Raw genomic sequence first — 20,343 nt, 5'->3', positions numbered from 1 at the left:
TACAAACTAATTCAAAACATTCTAAGTGTTTATTTATGACAACCCTATTTATGATAAAAGACCGACACCGCCATAGTACCTACGCTCCGCGATGCGTACCTAATAAATTGACAGATTTTAATTTTGCATGTGCTGTTATTACTGTATCTGATTACTTTCAGTAAAAACTATGGCAGAGGTTTACTCCAAAACTATTAGGTTCTCGGTTTCACAGATAAGTCTCACATACAGTACGTAATGTACCGCTAAAGCCTGTGAAGTTTTATTTCGGTTTTCATTTACACTTTGTATAAAGCCACAGCCATGGCGTTGTTGTTCGAGCCTTATCTTACTATAAACTTCTTATATATTCCTTTAGCTACCAAGGTACTAAAACCTTATCTACCAAGGTACTAAAACTAATGGTTCACCTTCAACTTGACCTAACGTTTTAAGGAAAAAGTTCTACCTTTCAGTCTACGATAAATACTGTAATATACAAAACCTGCGTTGCTCTTCTTTTATGAAGCTGGGGTTTAAGGCTTTAAACCCCACCCCAACCCCGGAAATCGTACTCGGCCGAGTACGATTTCCGGCACACTCTGTGATAGGTTGTAACTTGTATGGTAGATCGTTTGTTAGGAATAAGGCCGCCTGTTTTACCCGCCTAATATTTGTAATTTCATTATTTTTATTATGTTTTGGTGTAAACTGAAGGGTATATTAAATAAAAATAAATAAATAAAATAGATGTAAGTCGGACACTATCATTTTTTTTGGCTTGCACCTTCATGATAAATAAAATATTAAATCTTCTACCCACTGATATTTTAAATATACATTCCTTAAAACAAATTACGATCAAAATATTGATATATTCTACAGAAATCTTTTAAGTGGCCAGTTACTAATGGTTGTACTCTACCTACATTTTTCTTATTTGTCTATTAGTTTAGTAGGAAAAATCAGAAGTAATGCAAAAATGAAAAGATTGCATTTCATAATAAGTTAAAAACAAACAGAATTTATATATGCTAATCACGTCAATTCGTAATTTTTGTGCGTAATTATAGACAATGCGTAAACATCAACATCAAACTTTCGCATTCATAATATTAGTGAGGAAGTAATGATATATGGCATAGAGTGACCTCGCGTGATAAGGAAAACCTGCATTTACGTTTAAGGTTTTTTCTTATTTATATTGGTTGTTTCAGTACACGACTAAAATAAATTTGATAAACAACATACAGCTGAGCAATCAAATATTTGTCGACCTTTCACCCGACTATTTCTTATAAACTTATACCTATAAGTAATAAATAGGTTTGGTAATGTTAGGTTGGGTGAAGGGGGCTTCGTTACTCTAAAAACCTTCTTTCTGTGAGATAGATAAAAATGATTTCCCTGACCTTTGTGGTCACGGTGCTCAATCTTCAGAGAGATTTATCCACTACGCGGGAGATAATATAGTGCCAAAGTGTGCGCTATAACACAAGTGCACTTTTGGCGCAGTGGGCAGCGACCCCGCTTACTGAGTCTAAGGCCGCGGGTTCGATTCTCACAGTTGGAAAATGTTTGAGTGATGAACATGAATGTTTTTCGGTGTCTGGGTGTTTATATGTATATTATAGATGGCGATGTGTGTATTGTTGTAGTATATTTATTTATTTATTATTTATTTCTTCACTCTAATAGTTAATGGGACGGCAGATCTGGCAGATCCACAACCGGAAAGAGATCAGGCGCAAGATCGATAGCTCAACGTGTTCTCCAGGGCACGGGGTTTAATGACCACCAGTTTGCATACTCTGGGCTGTTACTAAGAAAACTTTGTAGAAAAACCCAATACATAGTTCTCGTCTCACAATCAGAAGGGGTTAAGGCCATAGTCCACCACGCTGGCCTAGTGAACACACCACACACCTTTGAGAACATTATGGAGAACTCTCAGGTATGCAGGTTTCCTCGCGATGTTTTCCTTCACTGTTGAAGCAAGTGATATCCGTCAAACGCACATAACTCAGAAAAGATAGAGGTGCGTGCTGGGATTCGAACTCGCGACCCTTCGAAAGTGAAGTCGAAGACCTACCAACTGTACAAAATAAAATTATAAATACTTCATACACAGCCAGGGCAGCATTCAGGTTTTATTCAAATATAAAGGTTTGAAGATTTTTTTTTTAATATTAGTAAGGATAAATACTAAACAGTTTACACAGTAAATTTAACTCTCTACTGGGAACGTCATGTAAAGCTTATTAGGTACATTCTATTTCCATATGCAATGCAAAAGAAAATTTAAGATATCATTTGGTTAAGGCTGCAATTTTCTGACTTCCTTCCACGTTTTCAATTACTGTGCCAACAACGAATAAGTAATCAATTTTGATTTGATCGTGTGCTTTCGCGCATTTCATCTATCTGCACTCGTGGGAGTAGGATGTTTTCCATACTTATATTGTAAATTTGAATGTGTGTCGGTTTATTTGTTACCTATGTTCGGCTCAACCGGTGTACCGATCGTGACAATATTTGGCATATAGATAAACTGCATCCTGTAGGGCTTGCATTCGTGCCACGAGAAAAATATGTCTGTCCATTATATCGTCCATCTATATAGTAAAAATACGAGTGACGGGTAGAGATTATTTGGCGAACATGTTAGCCGTGCTGGAGACGGTACACCACGAGTTTAAAAAATAACCTTATGTATTTTTTTACTTTTTTTTTATTAATCAACGTTTTATTTATTTTTTAATTATATAATACTTTTACATTATATTATTTTACAGCATATCCATAGTTATTAAGCGTTGCTCTGTCAGTGCGTTGGGTCTTAACAGACACAGTATACATGCAGACGGAACACCATTTTGGGATCACACCGTACCTATAATTGTTGTGTAGACTAATATATATATACATTTTTTTTGAATGTCGTGTGTATACTTAAATAACTAGCCCGGAAAAACAAACACTTGCAAATTATGGAACAATCTCCCATCTGATGTGTTTCCTCAAAAATACAATCTAGGGTTATTCAAGGGGCGGATTATTTAAAGCCGGCAATGCATGGTGGCTCCTCTGGTGCTGCAGATGTTTATGAGTGGCAGTGATCATTTAACATCAAGTGACCCACTAGTTCGTTTGCCCGCTGTTAATATTTAAAAAAAAAACCGCGATTTGTAAGAAACTGAAACAAAGGCAGAAAAAATCGTAAGTAATAACTGGTTACCTCTAAATCATAGATTCATCGAAAGATACTTTAGTCAGGTAACAACAACTACCTACTTTGGTATGATCAATAGCCTATAAAAGTCCATTGGACTATTGGTCTCTCCCAAGGGGAGGGCTTGCCCATCGTCACCACGCTAGGCAGGCAGACAGGTTGGTGATAGCAGATGGTAGTAGAAGCACCGAGGACGATACCGCTGGTCCCCTGTTACCTTAGTCGCCTCGTACGAAACCATCGGAAAGAGGAGGGCAGTGAAAGTATGGCACTGTAACTGTAAGGCCCATGGCACCCTAACATGTTAACAGCTAACTTATCCCCACGCTAGCGACATACAGTATATCTCTTTTTTTTGTTTCTACGGGTACTTTAACCCATTTTCTCATGTCTCTGTTTATAAACTTTATTCATGTAGGCCTATCACAGGCACTTATGAAGCGTTTATACATATAATATGATTACATAATTGTAAGGGGATGGTGCTAACTTCGGTCGCTAACTTAAACCTAACTAAGCCCAGTATTTTTTTTTGTTATCACCATCTCACAGTAAATTTATATTAAGCTATGAAGTTAGAGCAATTCACACTCAAGCTTTTTTATCGTTCAAGTAATCCTTAACGTTATAATAGGATTTTTTCTGTAAGCTTACGTTTTATATAAACTTTGAACGTATTGAGGGACATCTCAAAGATTTAATTCGGTAATTTGTTATAAAATAATCCCTACTAATATTATAAATGTGAATGTAAGTTTGTTTGTAACGCTTTCACACGAAAACTGCTGAACCGATCTTCATGAAACTTTGTATACATATTCTTGGAGGTATTAGAAATAATATAATAAACTTTCATTTAAAAAAAAAAATTACGGTGTCGACCATGTAGCAGTACGCTGCCTCCCAAAATTACGCGGGCGAAGCCGCAGGGCACATCTAGTATATAATATAATTATATAAAATAATTGTATCATATCCTTTATACCATGGTACGAATTACTAATTAAGAATCCCTATAATGAGACCGTTGACAAATATATTATCTAATTGCAAATAGTTCACATTATTTCAACCCCGGCTGGGTATTACAAAGTATAGAACCTGTAAAATGAGCCGGTTTCTTAGGTGAATGAATTGTTTTTTGTACATAACTAATCTTTTTATATATTTGTATTACTATAGCGGTTTTAATTAATACTGCACCCGCTGCATAATATGTAGGTATCTGCGTAGAAGTAACATGATCGTGCTAGTGAAAATTGCTGAATCAAGTCCGGAAGTAGGTATCTACCTATTATTATTTGGTATGATGTATTATTTCTAGCTGTGGCCTATTTTTACACGCTTTTTATTAGCTTCACCTGTATGTTTGTTTGTATATATGTAACCGACTCCTTTGGACTTGATTTTGACCCTCTTCAAACGATCTGATGTCGTTCATACTTTGTAGATACATCGAGTACCGATGACAATACACTGATCTGATGAGATTATTACATTTTTCAATTTGCAAAATAAGATTTTTGTTACTTTATATAATTTTCATTTATAGTCGATAAGACAGGAAATTTGTTAATTTTAATTTCCAACCATTATGTTTAGCCGATTTCTCTAATAGTAACAACTTTGGTGCTTTAAATGGGTTACCGATTAATTTTGTCCTAATAAAAATAATAGTATAAGAAAAACTAAAAAAACTCGCTTTTATAAATAAACAATTTTTTTCATACTAAGCGTGTTTTTTTTAGTTTTTTTTTCTACTATTACCGATGGACGTTAAATATTCGGAACCTGTTTTTTATAACATTGTTACTGTATTTTGCCATTTCTTCAAACCTCCAATCAAATCTAAAGCAACCACAATAAATACTTATGCTCTGTTATTGCCTGAGTCCGAGTTTACATACCGTTATCAAAAGTGCGTAACCTTCATTAAATAAATAAATATACTACGACACCCGCTGCATTGAGTGATCTTAGAATCGATCGAGTAAAGCAAACGGTATATCGCGGTGAGAGTTTAGTGGTTAAGCTTCCGCTTCACGTTCAGGGTGCCGTATTCGAATCCCAGCACACAACTCTAAATTTTCAAGTTATGTGTGCTTTAACCAATTAAAATATCACTTGCTTCTAAGGTGCAGGACAACGTTGTGAGGAAACCTGCATTCTTGAGAGTTCCCCATAATGTTCTCAAACGCGTAGGGCGTCCACCAATCGGCACTGGGCCAGCTTAGTGGACTACAGCCTAGACCCTTTTCATTATGGTAGGAGGCCCGTGCCCTTTAATGGGCCGCTAATGGGTTGATATGATGATGACGATGATAAATCAATAAACTGGTCTGAAATCGTCCATAATTCGTTATCTATAACGATATAGCTAGTTAGGCAAGACAAAACATCAAATTAACAAAGTAAGTTGTCAGGAGAAAAAATATCTCGTACGTACCTATGTCTAAATATTATTTATACAAACTAATATGTGATACTTCCACAGTATCAAATATTGTTACGTTTATCACACTGTTTACATTTTCAAATGGCCGATATCGTTATTCAAATAAAATGTCTATTGAATAAGTATAGTTAGTTACCTACAGAAAAAAATAACCTTGAATCGGATTGGCTTGCGTTAAAATATAAATCTATGATGACCTATAACTACTGAATATTGAACGATTCGGTTAAATAAGCGCACGTATTCCTTCTGGAGTACAATAATGTCTGGAAACACCTCGTTACACGGCGTTAAGGCGACTAATGAGACTTAATTATTGATAACAGAGTCTAAAATCAACTACAATTCTAAGTAATTAAATTGCACTTGATCTTTATGCAAAATGGAAACCTTGAAGGTCCCAATCGAGTTTTACTATAATTATCTTACGCTTGGGATTTTTTTCATTGATATGGTTTCGATGATAATAGATTAGTTTAGGTATTGGAAGGTATTCCTAATTATATTTTTAAATTCTCAGATATGGGTATACTCTAACTAAGCATAAGGCATAAGGCTAAGCGGGGTTGTGAAGTTGTATTTGAATCCACCGGATTATCATCATCAGTAGTACCGGCCCACTATAGGACACAGGACTTAGGACCTTAGTCCACCACGCTGACATCGACCCCCCGAAAGTGAAGTTGAAGTCTACCCACTTGGCTGGATGCCCACTGCGATGGACAAAAATGTGATTTAATTGAAAATAGAGTTCTAAACCCGGAGTCCTGGTACGTACTGGGCCAGCAGTATATCTCTAAGGCATGCAGATTTTCTCACGATGTTTTCCTTCACCGTTGAAGCATGTGATATTAATTAAATTGCTTAAAACATAACGTTGATACAATTGAAAATAGAGTCCTTAACGCGAAGTCCTAAATTCTGTCTTAATCTTGTATCGGAAGGGGCCTTCCTGGAGTGGACTGTTACAGGCTATTATTGATATGCTGTGGCGTGCGTATAGTTTTTGAACAGGGTAGACATAGGCAGCAGGAAGATGGCATTAAATTAAAAAAATCCTCCTATACAAGCTATATCAAAAATTAGGAGAGGCTTTCGGTTGTGCTTTTACGAATGTGTGGAGTGCACTCCACTGAATATATGTATGAGTATCGTGTAGAGTGTGAACTAGTTAAGTATTTTAAATGATTAGCCTGATGTGCAGGAAGCTATGAACTTTAAAGAAAGCCTTTCAACCGTGAACAAGCTTTATGGATGAGCAGTAAAATTTTCATAATTGTGATCGCATAAAATTTATGTCTGTGGAACATTAGATCGCGCATTTTTAATATGTACTAACTCTCCATTAAACCGTTTATAAAGCTTTTTTTTCTGGTGAAACTAGTTCATACAAAAAAGTTTTTTTTTAAATAAATATAGATAGCCTAATGGGTAAGAAATCCCGTTAGAGGGGACCGAGTTCGATTCCCGGCACGCACCTCTAACTTTTCGGAGTTTTGTGCGTTTTTAATTAAGGCAATTAAATCTGACTTGCTTTGGTTAAGGAGAACATCGTGAGGAAACCTGCATGCCTGAAAGTTCTTTATAATGTTCTCAAAGGTTTATGAAGTCTACCAATTAGCACGTGGCCAGCGTTGTGGACTACAGCCTGAATCCGTTTTGAGAAGAAACCTTTGCCCAGTAGTGGGTTGATGATAATGATGATGATGATAAAACTGTAAGATACTGTTCTATTAATGGCTCAATAAACCAATACAAATATTCGCTCTTAATAAGTTCTCGAGATTAAGTAAAAATATCATAACCCCCCCCCCCCCCCCATACACACTATATTGTTGGCCCGGTCTGTCTTTTTGTGACAGTTGGACTAATTTTTTTAAGACTCTCATAGCTAGGTTTAAGAAAAAATGAATCCATTTCGACAAAACTGTTTAAATATGTAAAAAGGGCAGTTTGCAAGGTGTAAGTACTTTACTTCACGGTCGAATTCATGGTTAACTGATAATAAATATTTAAATGAAACCTGGCTAAAGGCGAATTTCCTCACTGAAAAATGAACGCCGGTAAAATGGTTCGATATGAGTACAAAGTCACTATAAGTATCGTTTAGGCCGAATGATGCCAACCTACAATACATGATGGAATGAAGGACAACCAACGCAATAATAAATTAATATGTACACTGAACGAGCTTATATTCGTTTCGTCTCCACGCAGCGTAGACACTCTTTGCCTCGGGCCAAAAGTCTAGTCTAAGCAAAACATCCCTATAATTCGGTAGAACTTGAATGAAGAACATTTGGGTTCACGATGCACACAAGTAACAGCAAATCAATAGCTGCATCGTCATTTGGATGTGTACACTTTTTTGCGAACAGAAAACTTAAAAGCTCAAATTATCAGCTACAAATCGTAACTTACTTTTAGAAAAAAATTGTTAATACAAGCAAACATTTTGATAGAATCTTAGTTTTGTTTCCTATTTCCAGTATCGGTTCAGTTTTCCTGAAAATCTTATTGGAATTTGATTGGCAGCTCCGATTCGTTTTTAATCAATTATGAACTGTTTACTGAACGGTTTTAATCAAAGATATGGGATAAACCTCTTTTTATGGATTTTATATTAAGACCCCACAAATTTAATGTAATTCTTAGAATTTTAATTTTCACCTACGCGTTATTATTTATCAGAAACACGTTTAGTCGTCCGAGCCGGTTAGTATCACTGACATACTCTTATTATTGTAGTAATTACGGTAATATAATCGCAAAAGCTCGCCAGGCCTCATTGGAGTGTGGTGGATCTTAACACTAGATACCACTCTCGTATGAGAGAGAAGGGGCTGGGTCTAGCAGTAAGGCTTCGAAGGATGGGCGATGAATTTTCATAAATATTTTCGATTTTACTAGGAAATCATAATTTACCATTTAGGTAAATTATGTAATTTCTTCATTGTCTTCATTATACCATTACCGGCCCACTATAGGATACGAGTCTCCATTCAGAAGGGTAGTCCGAAGAACCGGAATCTTGCCCTCTATTAACAACGACTTTTTAAATTCATGGGCACTTTGAAGGCACTAAAATGAAACGTCCTATTTTAAAATATCACCGAGACATCGTCAGTATACAACCGGTCGGACACAAAGTGATTCCATATAAACATTCCGTTCCGGAACACTAAAAATGGTTTATCTAAGTAGTTCACCCGTTCACCGTGCAAATTAAGAAAAAAAGCTTTCGTTTTACTCTCAATTAATTCTAAGTAAAAAGTAAATTTAAAACCGCTGAGTTACCACGAGCGTTATACGTAGATACCAAAACACGCAACAATGCTGTAACGCCTAATCAACGTAAGATATACAAGAAAAATATTGCGTGAATAATGTATAGCTTCCACGGACAGAAAAAGTTTAATGTTTTATGCTTTATGTACATGAAACCACTAATGTGCTGCAATTTTTAATTTTACGTTTTTTACACACACGAAAAGTACATCACGTTTATCGTGTAGTACTTAAAAGTTATTGTAATGAAAATAATTAACATTTTAGTTCAAATCTAACGTATAACAATAATTCTAATATCTAGTAATATTAATTATTTATTACTTTTCCTTAATTAGTTTTAAATTATAATTGTTTTATTTGTTTCCTAATTATACACGAGTACATTTTTATATTGCTTAAATTTATCTAAAGTTAAAACTTACCCAAAAGCTTTCCACGTAATGTGAAAAAAGGAAAACACCCGGAAGAGACATGATTGTCCATTTAAATTCACACTAAGACTGACAGAGGAATCACTATGATATTTTTATTTATACACTTATTGTTTACTAACATCACAGTACATAGGAATTCCTTATGCCGATAGTTGTGTCTTTACTCGTTACAAACCGGCGCTCAGGGTCCGTGTGCTGGCGAATACCGACTGAGTTGTCTGCGACTCGTACGCCCCTATATACCTACCTTACTACTTCTTGCTGAACGCTTGATTTCACGCTCTACATCCACAGACTTATAACTGTGGATCTTGGATACCAATCGACCACCAGGACTTGAGCTAAACGACTTTCTTTAACGACCAATAAAATTAATATATAAGGGCCCTCGAGAAAAGAATTAAAATTGTAGATCAAGGCCGTACGCACATGCCTTTATAAGATCAATTGCTTGTTAAGTATTGTCCCTTTTCATATGGCATTGAGACCATCTTAATCATTATCAACAAAATATATATTAAAGTTTTAGGAACAACATTTACATGTATTTAATAATTGGTTCAGGCTGCTGAATTAAAACATGACCACTATCTTAGCATAAAGTTGTGATCGACTCTACATTCGTCGATTCATCATAAAACGTATTGATTATTATAAATGATTTTTGGTACACATTTTAACCATCGATAAATTTACCGAATGAAATAATTTAGTTTTCTGTATTTCTATTTATTCTGTTATACCTACTCGTAAGCTTATCGGAAACTGTCAAAAGAATATAACTGCTGATTTAAAAAATGAAGGAGACTTTTCTATGGATTCAAAGTAACAACTTCATAACTCATATTTATAGGTTGAATGTAGCAAGATGCAGAAATGAATCCTTAGCTGAGCCTTGTATTATAACAGCAAAAATAATGTTTTTAAATTTTTGACAAAGCTAATGTTTTTTATTTTTTAAATATTCTTGAATGCTATAAATATTCAAATAGTTTCAGGGTGATTTTTTAAAAGGGCGCCAAAATACGTGTTTGAAAAATATTAAACGCCCATCAATTATGAATGTGTTCTGACGTTAATTATTACTTTTATTTTTGAACGCATCCTACATCTGTGTTCTTTGTAAGGGGAAGTCGCAGAAAAAAAACTCTAGCAGTGTTTAGTTTTTATTTTTTACTGTGAAATTAACGGCTTAACTCACGTGAATTATCATCGGCGATAGCCCAATTAATTTCGACCCATTCGGGGCCAATTTTTTTAACCATAAATTTTAAAAAGAAAGAAAAGGTGCCAATGCTTAGATAACCTTAGAAAAAAAGTAGATCCGGACTGATAATAATTGAAGTAGAAAAACTTCATTCGAGAGTAATTTTACGGCGGCCGTATCAAAAATTCACCCTATAATATAGGGTGATTTTTTAAGATTACAGGCAGCCGATTACAACAAGAACCTATGTCCCTCGGTTTCTTGAACTCGAAACTTACCTTAAAAAGCCATCCGGATTTTGAAGCATTCAAACATACTGCATACTTTTAAAATTATTTAATTGCTATTTGTCAACTTAAAAGTAAAGCAACGTCTCGTTGCAGGTGTGGGAAGAAACTTTCCCTCAGTCAAGGGATGTCCTAGTTTGGGGGTCGAGGATAATTAAAGGTAACATTTACTTTATTATTTTTGTTTTACTCATGTTGCACTCCAATCACCAGGATCGAATAAAAATGTAAAAGGCATTCCGGGTTTTGATGCATTTTATATATTTTTAGATTCATCATCATCATCAACATCATCACCAATAGCCTATAACAGTCCCCTAGAGGACTACAGGCCTCTCCCAGCGGGAGGGTTTTCCAATAATCACAAGACGGTTTCACAATCCGTAGATGGTACAAGTAGCACAGAGGACGATGCTGCCCGTTCTCTGATAGATTCCCTAAATCGCCGAATCAGTGTTCTGATCTGCCGTCAACACACGGCATATATTTTTTTTTTATACTACGACAATGCACACATCGCCATGGCGCCCCAAAGTAAGCGTAGCTTGTGTATAATATTTTTATGAATAATATACATAAATACTTATAAAATACATATAAACACCCAGACACTGAAGAACATTCATGCTTGCATGCATCACATAAACATTTTCCAGCTATGGGGATCGAACCCACGGCCTTGGACTCAGAAAGCAGGGTCGCTGCCCACTGCGCCACTTGGCCGTCAATTTTATCTTGATGTCATTTTCAATAATCTCGTTGCACATGTGGGAAGAGACTGACTCATAAGACACGAGATACTCTAGTTTGGGGTATATTGTGATTATAGTAAAAATTGTACTTTATTATTATTTTGTCTGGTGGGAGGCTTTGGCCGTTGCTGGTTACCCTACCGACAAAGACGGGCCGCTAAGCGATTTAGTGTTCCGGTGCGATGTCGCGTAGAAACCGATTAGGGGTATGACTACCATACTCCCTAACAAGTTAGCCCGCTACCATCTTAGACTGCATCATCACTAAACACCAGGTGAGATTGCAGTCAAGGGCTAACTTGTAGTGGAACAAAAAAATCTATTCTCTGTGCGCTCTGATCATTAGGATTTAATAACACTCGGCGAGACGGTTTAAGGTTTTTTTTTTCCCTGATAACACCCTTCCCTACCCCTTAACTCTCTGGGGTAATAACACGTCATTTTTCATGATAGTACAACGATACCTATTATTTCTATATTTATGGATCTGTTAGATAAAATATTAAAACCGGTCAAGTGCGAGTCGGGCCACAAGCAGTGTAGGGTTCTATAGCCAAAAGAAGCGAGCAGCGGAATAAAAAAAAAAGAAAGCTATGTGTATAGACTTTTTCAAAAGTAAGTATTAGTTAGTGTATAGTGGGCACCAAACATTATTCACTCACGGTTTTCTATAAGGTCTTTGGAGTATTAGCGCGGCTATTCAAACACTGTTTTTTTTTCAAACTTTAAAAAGGAGGATTTTCTCAATACAGTTGTGTTTTTACCTCAAACAGTCATTTATTTTGGAAAATTCTTTTTATATTTTACCTGCGTACCCAGCCCGCTTCGCCGGGCTAGATTTTGCTTAATTTTATTTAAACAATAAACTTACATCATTAAATTTTTAATTTAAGTCTCATAATATATTAAATCATTTATTTCTCTCCGTATTCATTCTCTTCGATTCTCTTCTCGAGCGGGTGAAGATCATTATCTACACCCATGTACACCCAAAAATAGAATATCATCATAGTAAATAAAAGCTACTAGCTAGCTAATTGTACCTACGGAACCCCAAAAACGTGAGGAAAAACATATTAGTTGATATTGAATAAGTCATTAAACTTAGCCGAGAGTTATCTGCTCGTTTCAAGAAAAAAATATTTATATCGTTTTTAAAAGCAATAATAAAACAAGAAGTGTTTGATAAAACTGCTAATATTGTGACATAATGCTCGTTAATCTTTTTTATTATATTTATGGTTAGTAGTTTTATACTTTTTATTATTTTTATTTTATTTTACTTAAGAAACCGTTTCTAGCTAATAGCTATTATATTTTGTCGATTATGTCTCTTTAGTTATTGAGACTTAATTTCTAAGGATCAATTTATAAAGAACTAGATTTTATCTACAATATTGCTCGGATACAGTTCCTTGTAACTAATAGGTTATTTAAAAGAAAATAAGATAACTTGTATATGAAATTATAATTATTTTGTTTTTCAAACTTTTTCTACCTACTGATTAACCTACCTAGTGATTAAAAATAACTAAGTAAATTTTATTTACTTTAATTAAAATCCTAAGACTGAAATCTTTTAAATTGTAATCATAAGAAGTCAGCCTGACAGGGCTTCATAAACGCTGTTAAGAAATAAATAAATAATATTAGAACTATACTAGGACACGAAAAGATGCAAATAAACGTACCACAAAATATCACTATATTAATTTTCTTTATAAACGACGACAATATGAACTTATTCTGTCTTCGCAACCTCGCATTTTACTCCCTGACCCTTCAGAGAACGATCCAACCCGCCAAGAAGAAAACCCCAGTCTTCCACCAAAATTCACAGCCGTCCAGGTAGGATCCAATCAATTTGATTGGTTCATGCCGTTATCGCGTTAACCAATCGGAGAATGACAGCCGATCGTCTCGTTCAAAAATAAGAATTAAAAAAAAAAACAAAGAAGTGGAAATTACAACGCTAGTTAAATTAAAATCATAACAATAAATATTAAAAACAACAACAACTATGTTAGTTAATTTAATTCAATTGCGCCGCTCGTCCCGCGGCCATCTTACTCCGCCCGAATAGAAAATCAATCCAACAATCGCAACTATTACTGCGGTAAATACACCTCTTTACTTTATTTTATTTATTCTGTATCGTTCTTAAGCCCAAGTCATCAACATCACTATCCAATGTTCCACTGCTACAGCTTGCATGGGCAGGAGACATTTTTCTTCCGAGGAAAGAACAAAATGTTATCTACTTCCTCTGGAAGAAATCGCAATGTCGCGATTATATAAATAATTGTTTCTCTTATATCAGTTTATACTATGTGGTACAAAAAAAATAACATTACAGTAAAACTACCCTAATAACACAAGAGCCCTATTTTACTTACTGTGAAGGTCGAATGATAAAAGCTTGGCGTTAAAACTAAAAGCTTATAAATCATCAATGCGACTAAAGAATGGCTGCGATAAAACGAAAATAATATTATTTGAATTTATAGCAGCTTCCCTATTTTTTTGCCGCACAAACGTCGCTGAAACAAATTGCATCCTCAACATCTGGATGCCTGGTATCAGAGTGCCAAGTGTGAGATTTCCTAAATACGTTTACTTATTTTCTTTTATTTGTCTAAGTAGTTATTAATTTAATACGAGTTATATAAAATCTGTAAGTGTCATTGTAGATTGCCCAAGTTTTGTGAAACATTTTAATTATTATTTTTATATTAGTATTCGATTTTTTGCATACTGTAAAATTAGTTGAATGTTCAGGAGTCACAAATAATACAAAAATATGTACCACATCCCAGCAAATAAATATATAATATGACAATACACATCGCCATCTAGCCCCAAAGTAAGTGTAGCTTGTTTGGGTGATGACTGATGAATTAAAGATTTTCGTGGTTAATCAGCATCGTGGTCACGATCCATGCAACTGGGTCGAAATATCGACAAATCCAAAAATATTATCGTGGTACGCACCCGTTGAACTATTAAGAAATGACTGATGAATATTTTTATGATATATATGACTCATTATAATATGCATATAGACCACTGAAAAACATTCATGTTCGCCACACATTTTCTAGTTGTGGGAATCGAACCCACGGCCTTGGTCTCAGAAAGCAGGGTCGCTGCCCACTACGCCAATCGGTCATCGAATAAAGTTATTCTATTCGATAGCGTAAAATTTAACTTTTTATTATATGGATTTATATATGGTATCAAAGAAGCGCCCTCTAGTTACAATACTGGGAAACCGTACTGTCAATAGACCAGAATAGACCAGAATTATATGGATTTATATATGGTATCAAAGAAGCGCCCTCTAGTTACAATACTGGGAAACCGTACTGTCAATAGTCCAGAATAATGACACACTCCGATAATAATAATGGGACACTCCGATATTTTTTTCTTTATTTATGGACCCAGCTTCTTCGGTCGTGTTTCTGCTTTGATGAGGATCTTCAATGGTTTGAAATACCAAGTATTATGTTCTCCCTCACCTTATATTTTATATGTTTGTATTCTTTTTATTGTTGTAATGTCTCATACCTATAACCTACCTCAGATGTTGATGATCTGTCTCGTCCAGATTTATTTTTGTCCAGTTTTATTCCTTTCGAGATTTTTTTCGTCCAGATTTCCTCTTGATATCTTGCCACGGCAAAAGCCTCCCACCAGACATCAATTGACAGAGGATGCTATAGCATTAGATTGATTGTTCTTACAATTGATCATAAAGATTTTAGACGTACAAGTCTAGAATCTTGCACTGCATTTCTTGCTCAGTTGCAATAAAACCTACTAACCCAATGAAGCATGGAACTGGTGTCGATAGTGCCTGCTGCACACAGTGAATGTAACGATTATTAAATAGATGCTTTATATTACGGATGCATCAGATGTAAATCTTGTTGCTATGCCATTTTTAGGGTTCCGCGCCAAAATAATTAAAATGGAACCCTAGTGCGACTTTGTAGACCTCTGCGCATGATTATTATTTAAAACTACTAAAGCCATCGAATTACATACTTAATCAGCATCATCATATCAACCCATTACCAGCCCTCTACAAGCAAATTGGAAGAACATTGAGAATATTATACAGCAGTGGCGTGCATAGAGGGTATGCACTGGGTATGCAGATGATATAAAATGAAAAAAAACCCCCAGTATGAGTTATAAAAATTTTAAGGATAGGCATTGTAAGAGTTGTATAAAACCTAGCCTCAAGTATTTATAACTCGTACTGGAGATTTTCTTCATTTTATATCATCTGCATACGCTGTGCATACCCTCTATGCAAGCCACTGTTATACAGAACTTTCAGTCATGCAGGTTTCATCACAATATTTTCCTTCACCGTTTAAGCAAGCGATATTTAATTGATTACAACGCACATTACTTTGAAAAGCTAGAGGTGCATGCTGGGATTCGAACTCGGCCCCCCGAAAGTGAAGCCGAAGCCTTACCTAACCTAACAACTGGGCTATTACCGCTCTAAGTATATGTATAATGGACTAACATTAGACGCTTTTAAAATGCAGAAAAATCAGGGAGTTCATTGTGTTTTTGTACTTTAGAGTGAGATAACCAAGCCGAATATGTACTAAGATTTACGTGTAAAGTTTAAAGCCGATTTTTATTTATTTTAACAAATTATTGAAATAAAGAACATTACATTAATTATAATTATTTGAGATAAATGGAACTAGTTAATTGAGATAAATGTAAGCATAAATAAACTTTATACAGGACAAATAAAACTAACCCCAAACAATGCTGGTTAAAGTCCGTTTTTTTTTACATATTATGTGAATATGTAAAAAATAAAACCTATTTGAACCTCTACAAATAAAGTTACGAGTAGTTTTACGGTAAGGAAGTTTTATCGTTTTACTTCAACACTTGTTCTTATGGAATACGGAACCCTGGATGGACGAGTATTACTCGTAATTGCTCAACTTTTTTTTATTTTTAATAAGATTCTACTTCCTCACACGTAAAACGTTCAAGGCTGCATAACTAAAGGAGTAGTTATGAAGCCTTGAGAATTTTTATCAGTTCATCAACCTCCTTATCAGCCTCATTATTGTCCCACGGCTGGGCATAGAACTTAGACTCCCCTACGCTCCAATGCGAGCTTGGCGAGCTTGCAACCGAGCTTTTTTCGTGTTGTGATGAGCGTTATGTTTGTTAAAGCGTGTTTTTTTTTTTTGTAAAGATTCTTATGTATAGTAATAAAATAAGTCATATAATTGGAAAATGTATGAATTGATGATTGATTCTCCTGCTTTTTGCGGAGTATAGCAAATGAAGCTTAACTTATATAATATGGAATTCCGCATAGTAACGCCTGCATCTGTCCAATAATAAGAAAATTCATAATGTGTTCTAATATATTTTATAATATGTATTTTGCTTAAAATCGAATTTTGCGAAACAGACGTCTATATAGGTACGAGTTAAGCTAAGGAATTGAGACCTTATCTTTAATACAAAACTTCATCCAAATTAATCGTTAGCGCCGTTTCAGGGTTACAAGAAATATGTTTCCTGATTTAAATATTCCAGAATTGCTTGTTTAAATAGATAGATTAGATAGATAATCACATGTTAGTGATACTTACGGGCAGAAGTGTCCTATGTGCTACTACGATCATCTACTGCGTTCGTGGTGTCTGTCTGGCGAGCGTGGTGAATATTGGAAAACCCCCTCTTGTGAGAGGCCTTTAATATAGCAGTGGGCTGTTATAGGCATGGGCGTACCAAAGGGAGTATAGGGCCTCACCTAGCTGCCCTCGCAGCTGTCCTCTCCTGGAAATCTCGCAGAAAATGTGTGTACCCTCTTAAAAAATATGGCTTCAGTATACATTATAGAGTTTTGATCTTTCAATTTTCACAAAACAGCCGCGGAGGATCTGACCTAAAAAAATCTCACTTGCACCTAGACCCCTAGACCTAGGGTTGCCAGACGGTCGGGAATTGGAGGGATTCTTCCGAATTTTTGTTTGTCCTCCCGACTCCTGACAAAGCGAATAATCTCCCGAAAAACAAGTTCGATAATTTTAAGTTAACATTTTCGTCAAACGAAACTTGCAAACAACACACAAAAAAAATGACAAATACTTATGGCAAGAACAAAAATAATAAACATGCTTATTCGCTTCTTATCTTATGTGTCACAAATACCTACTATGTTTTTTTTTTCTTATATATATTATAATTAATATTATTGACTTATTTTTTTATTTCTCCCGACCAAAGCCCTAAAATCCCGAAATATCGGCTATTCCGATACCAGGAAGAATCGATCTGGCAACCCTGCCTAGACCAGAAGCTGGGTTCGCCCATAGTTATAGGCTATTTATGAAAAGGCTAAACATTGTGGATGCTGGTGTAACTTCGAGCATATGAAGCTTAACACCTAGACCTTAGGTTGAAGGACTCTTTTCAGTGTTCCTTGCATGTCCTGCCAAGTGTTGCTCTTTTTACAAGTGATGGTTTGCCACTTACGATCAAGAGGGCCATCTGCGTGGGCATAGCAATAATTGACGGCAGGCAGATGGCGCACCCGATAGTAGGTAGGTGGTAAAACATCGCCAGCCTGAAGTGACCGTAATTACACCGGCAACCATGACATTCGGAAACTTCACACTGAAAACATGGCGGTATTAATTCCCGGACGAATTTCAAAAAGCTCTACGACTATTAAATCATACATTATAACTTCGGTTTATTGTGTTTATTCTATTTAATGCTAGGTATTAGTAAGAATTTAGAGCGGTAGGTTTTATTTCTACGGCACATAAAAAAATACTAGCGGACCCGCGCGACTTCGTCCGCAAATGAGTCGACTTAAAAAAATAGTCGTATGTCCAATTTAAATGATTCCAAGATTCCAATATAAATGAATCCTAGCTAGATCGATTTATCGCCCCCCAAACTCCTTTATCTCCTACAATATTCATCTTCATTAAAATGAGACAATACATGCTTAAGAGTACACACTGTCACATAAAAAAAGATTATATTAAAATCGATTCAAATTTAACGGAACTATGATGTAAAATTTATAAAAAATTTCATCGTAGTTCCCGGAAGAAACTTACTGTTTATCGGGATAAAAAGTATCCTATACCCGGATTCCGGTTGACCCGGAATATCAGGTACAACTAAACCAAATTTTATTTAAATCCGTTCAGTAGTTTTCACGTGATGCGCGAACAGACAGATAGGCAGACAGACAGACGGACAAAAATTCAATAAAAATCTGTTTTGGACTCAGTGTCGATTAAAAACATCCCCCGGTCAAAATTTTCAAAATATATTAAATGTACAGAAATCTTCCAGTTACAGATTTATTATAAGTAGGTATAGATAGTCTTTGTGAGGTAAAATAATATTCTCTTTGTAAACAAAAAGCTGATATTAAGAATCAACTTAACGGACATAAAATAGTGATATCTTCATATCGTCTCCGAAAGGCGCAGAACTTCTTTGTGAGGTTGAGTATATGCTTTGACAACATGATTCTTAAGGTAATTCTAGACCTACCGATGCATAATTTTAAAAATGTGTACACACATCAACATCATCATCAATACAGCGAGGTTACATTTGATGAATTTCTTATTGAAATCATATTAAAAACAATTTGCTTTAATCGAAGCATGTCCAAAATTAAATGACCGCATGAATGACATAACAACATGCTGATACTGTCAACACTAAAAAAAGTTCCAATTTGACAGCACAATCCCCATCTGAAATTTAAATTTGTCAATTTTCCCCCATTCAGAAAAAGAGCCGCCATTTATTGAATATATTAGTTACAAAAAATGTGTTAAATGAAGAACCGCTTAACCGATTTCGTGCAAACTTCACATAAACCATCAATTTAATAGTCCGAACAAAGCCTAAACATTTGGTTTGGATAGGTGAGCCCGTTCTTGAGTTATAAAATTACAACGAAAAGTGGCATTGATTTTTATATATATAGATAGCACTAAGTAGGCAGCCCTATCGTTTATTGGGTGGTCCGTAAGGTATCAATGTATTAACTAAGGTCAAACTTGTGCACAAAAAATAAACCGATCTATGTTCTTATTAAAACATAATTATTTATTATTCGCATCCATAATAGGTAGGAATGACATTTAAAAAATTAGAAACTACCGACAAAGAAGAGCGCACCAACATCAATTAACGCCAGGTAAAAAAATATCATATTGCGATCGGTTACTACCCATTTATTTGAATTAACTTTCTACTACAAATATGTAATCAGTGATTATTTTCTACTCGGCGTTTACTCTAATACTATAATTGTGAGAAAAGAATGAACTATAATATCTTCGACAAATTCAAATTCTTGCAGTTCTGAAAACTGCAGCGGGGGTTTCAATTTTGATGCCATTTCGATTTTCTAAATGATAAGTAGTATAATGCTAGGCTTTGGTGAGGGCAGGTCAGAATACAACTGTCATTATCCCTCTTTTTCCCGCGGGTATCGTATGAGGCGACTAATGGTACATAACTGAGAAAGAGGTCATTTCAGAAGTAAAATAACTGTGAACGGACTGTCGAACTATCGGTATTGCCCCGATACCGGGGCAGCGCACCGGGTCTAATTGTGTTTTCAAACTATCCAGGAACCCATTGAAAAATACACAAAATTTCATCCTA

General features: G+C 35.3%; 1 protein-coding gene across 1 annotated transcript in view; it reads right to left on the bottom strand.

Annotated features, from left to right (window-relative positions):
• The window catches only part of LOC120633653 (ecdysone 20-monooxygenase), a 68,457-nt gene extending 58,874 nt beyond the window's left edge, over positions 1-9,583 (bottom strand). Inside the window, exon 1 of the mRNA XM_039903947.1 lies at positions 9,380-9,583. Within this exon, the coding sequence (XP_039759881.1) occupies positions 9,380-9,430 (51 nt within the window). The 5' untranslated portion in view covers positions 9,431-9,583. The remainder of the gene's footprint in view (positions 1-9,379) is intronic.
• Positions 9,584-20,343: the final 10,760 nt, after the last annotated feature.

This window comes from Pararge aegeria, chromosome 22, assembly GCF_905163445.1.
Source record: "Pararge aegeria chromosome 22, ilParAegt1.1, whole genome shotgun sequence".
NCBI lineage: Eukaryota > Metazoa > Arthropoda > Insecta > Lepidoptera > Nymphalidae > Pararge > Pararge aegeria.
This window is presented reverse-complemented; position numbering and strand designations above follow the sequence as displayed.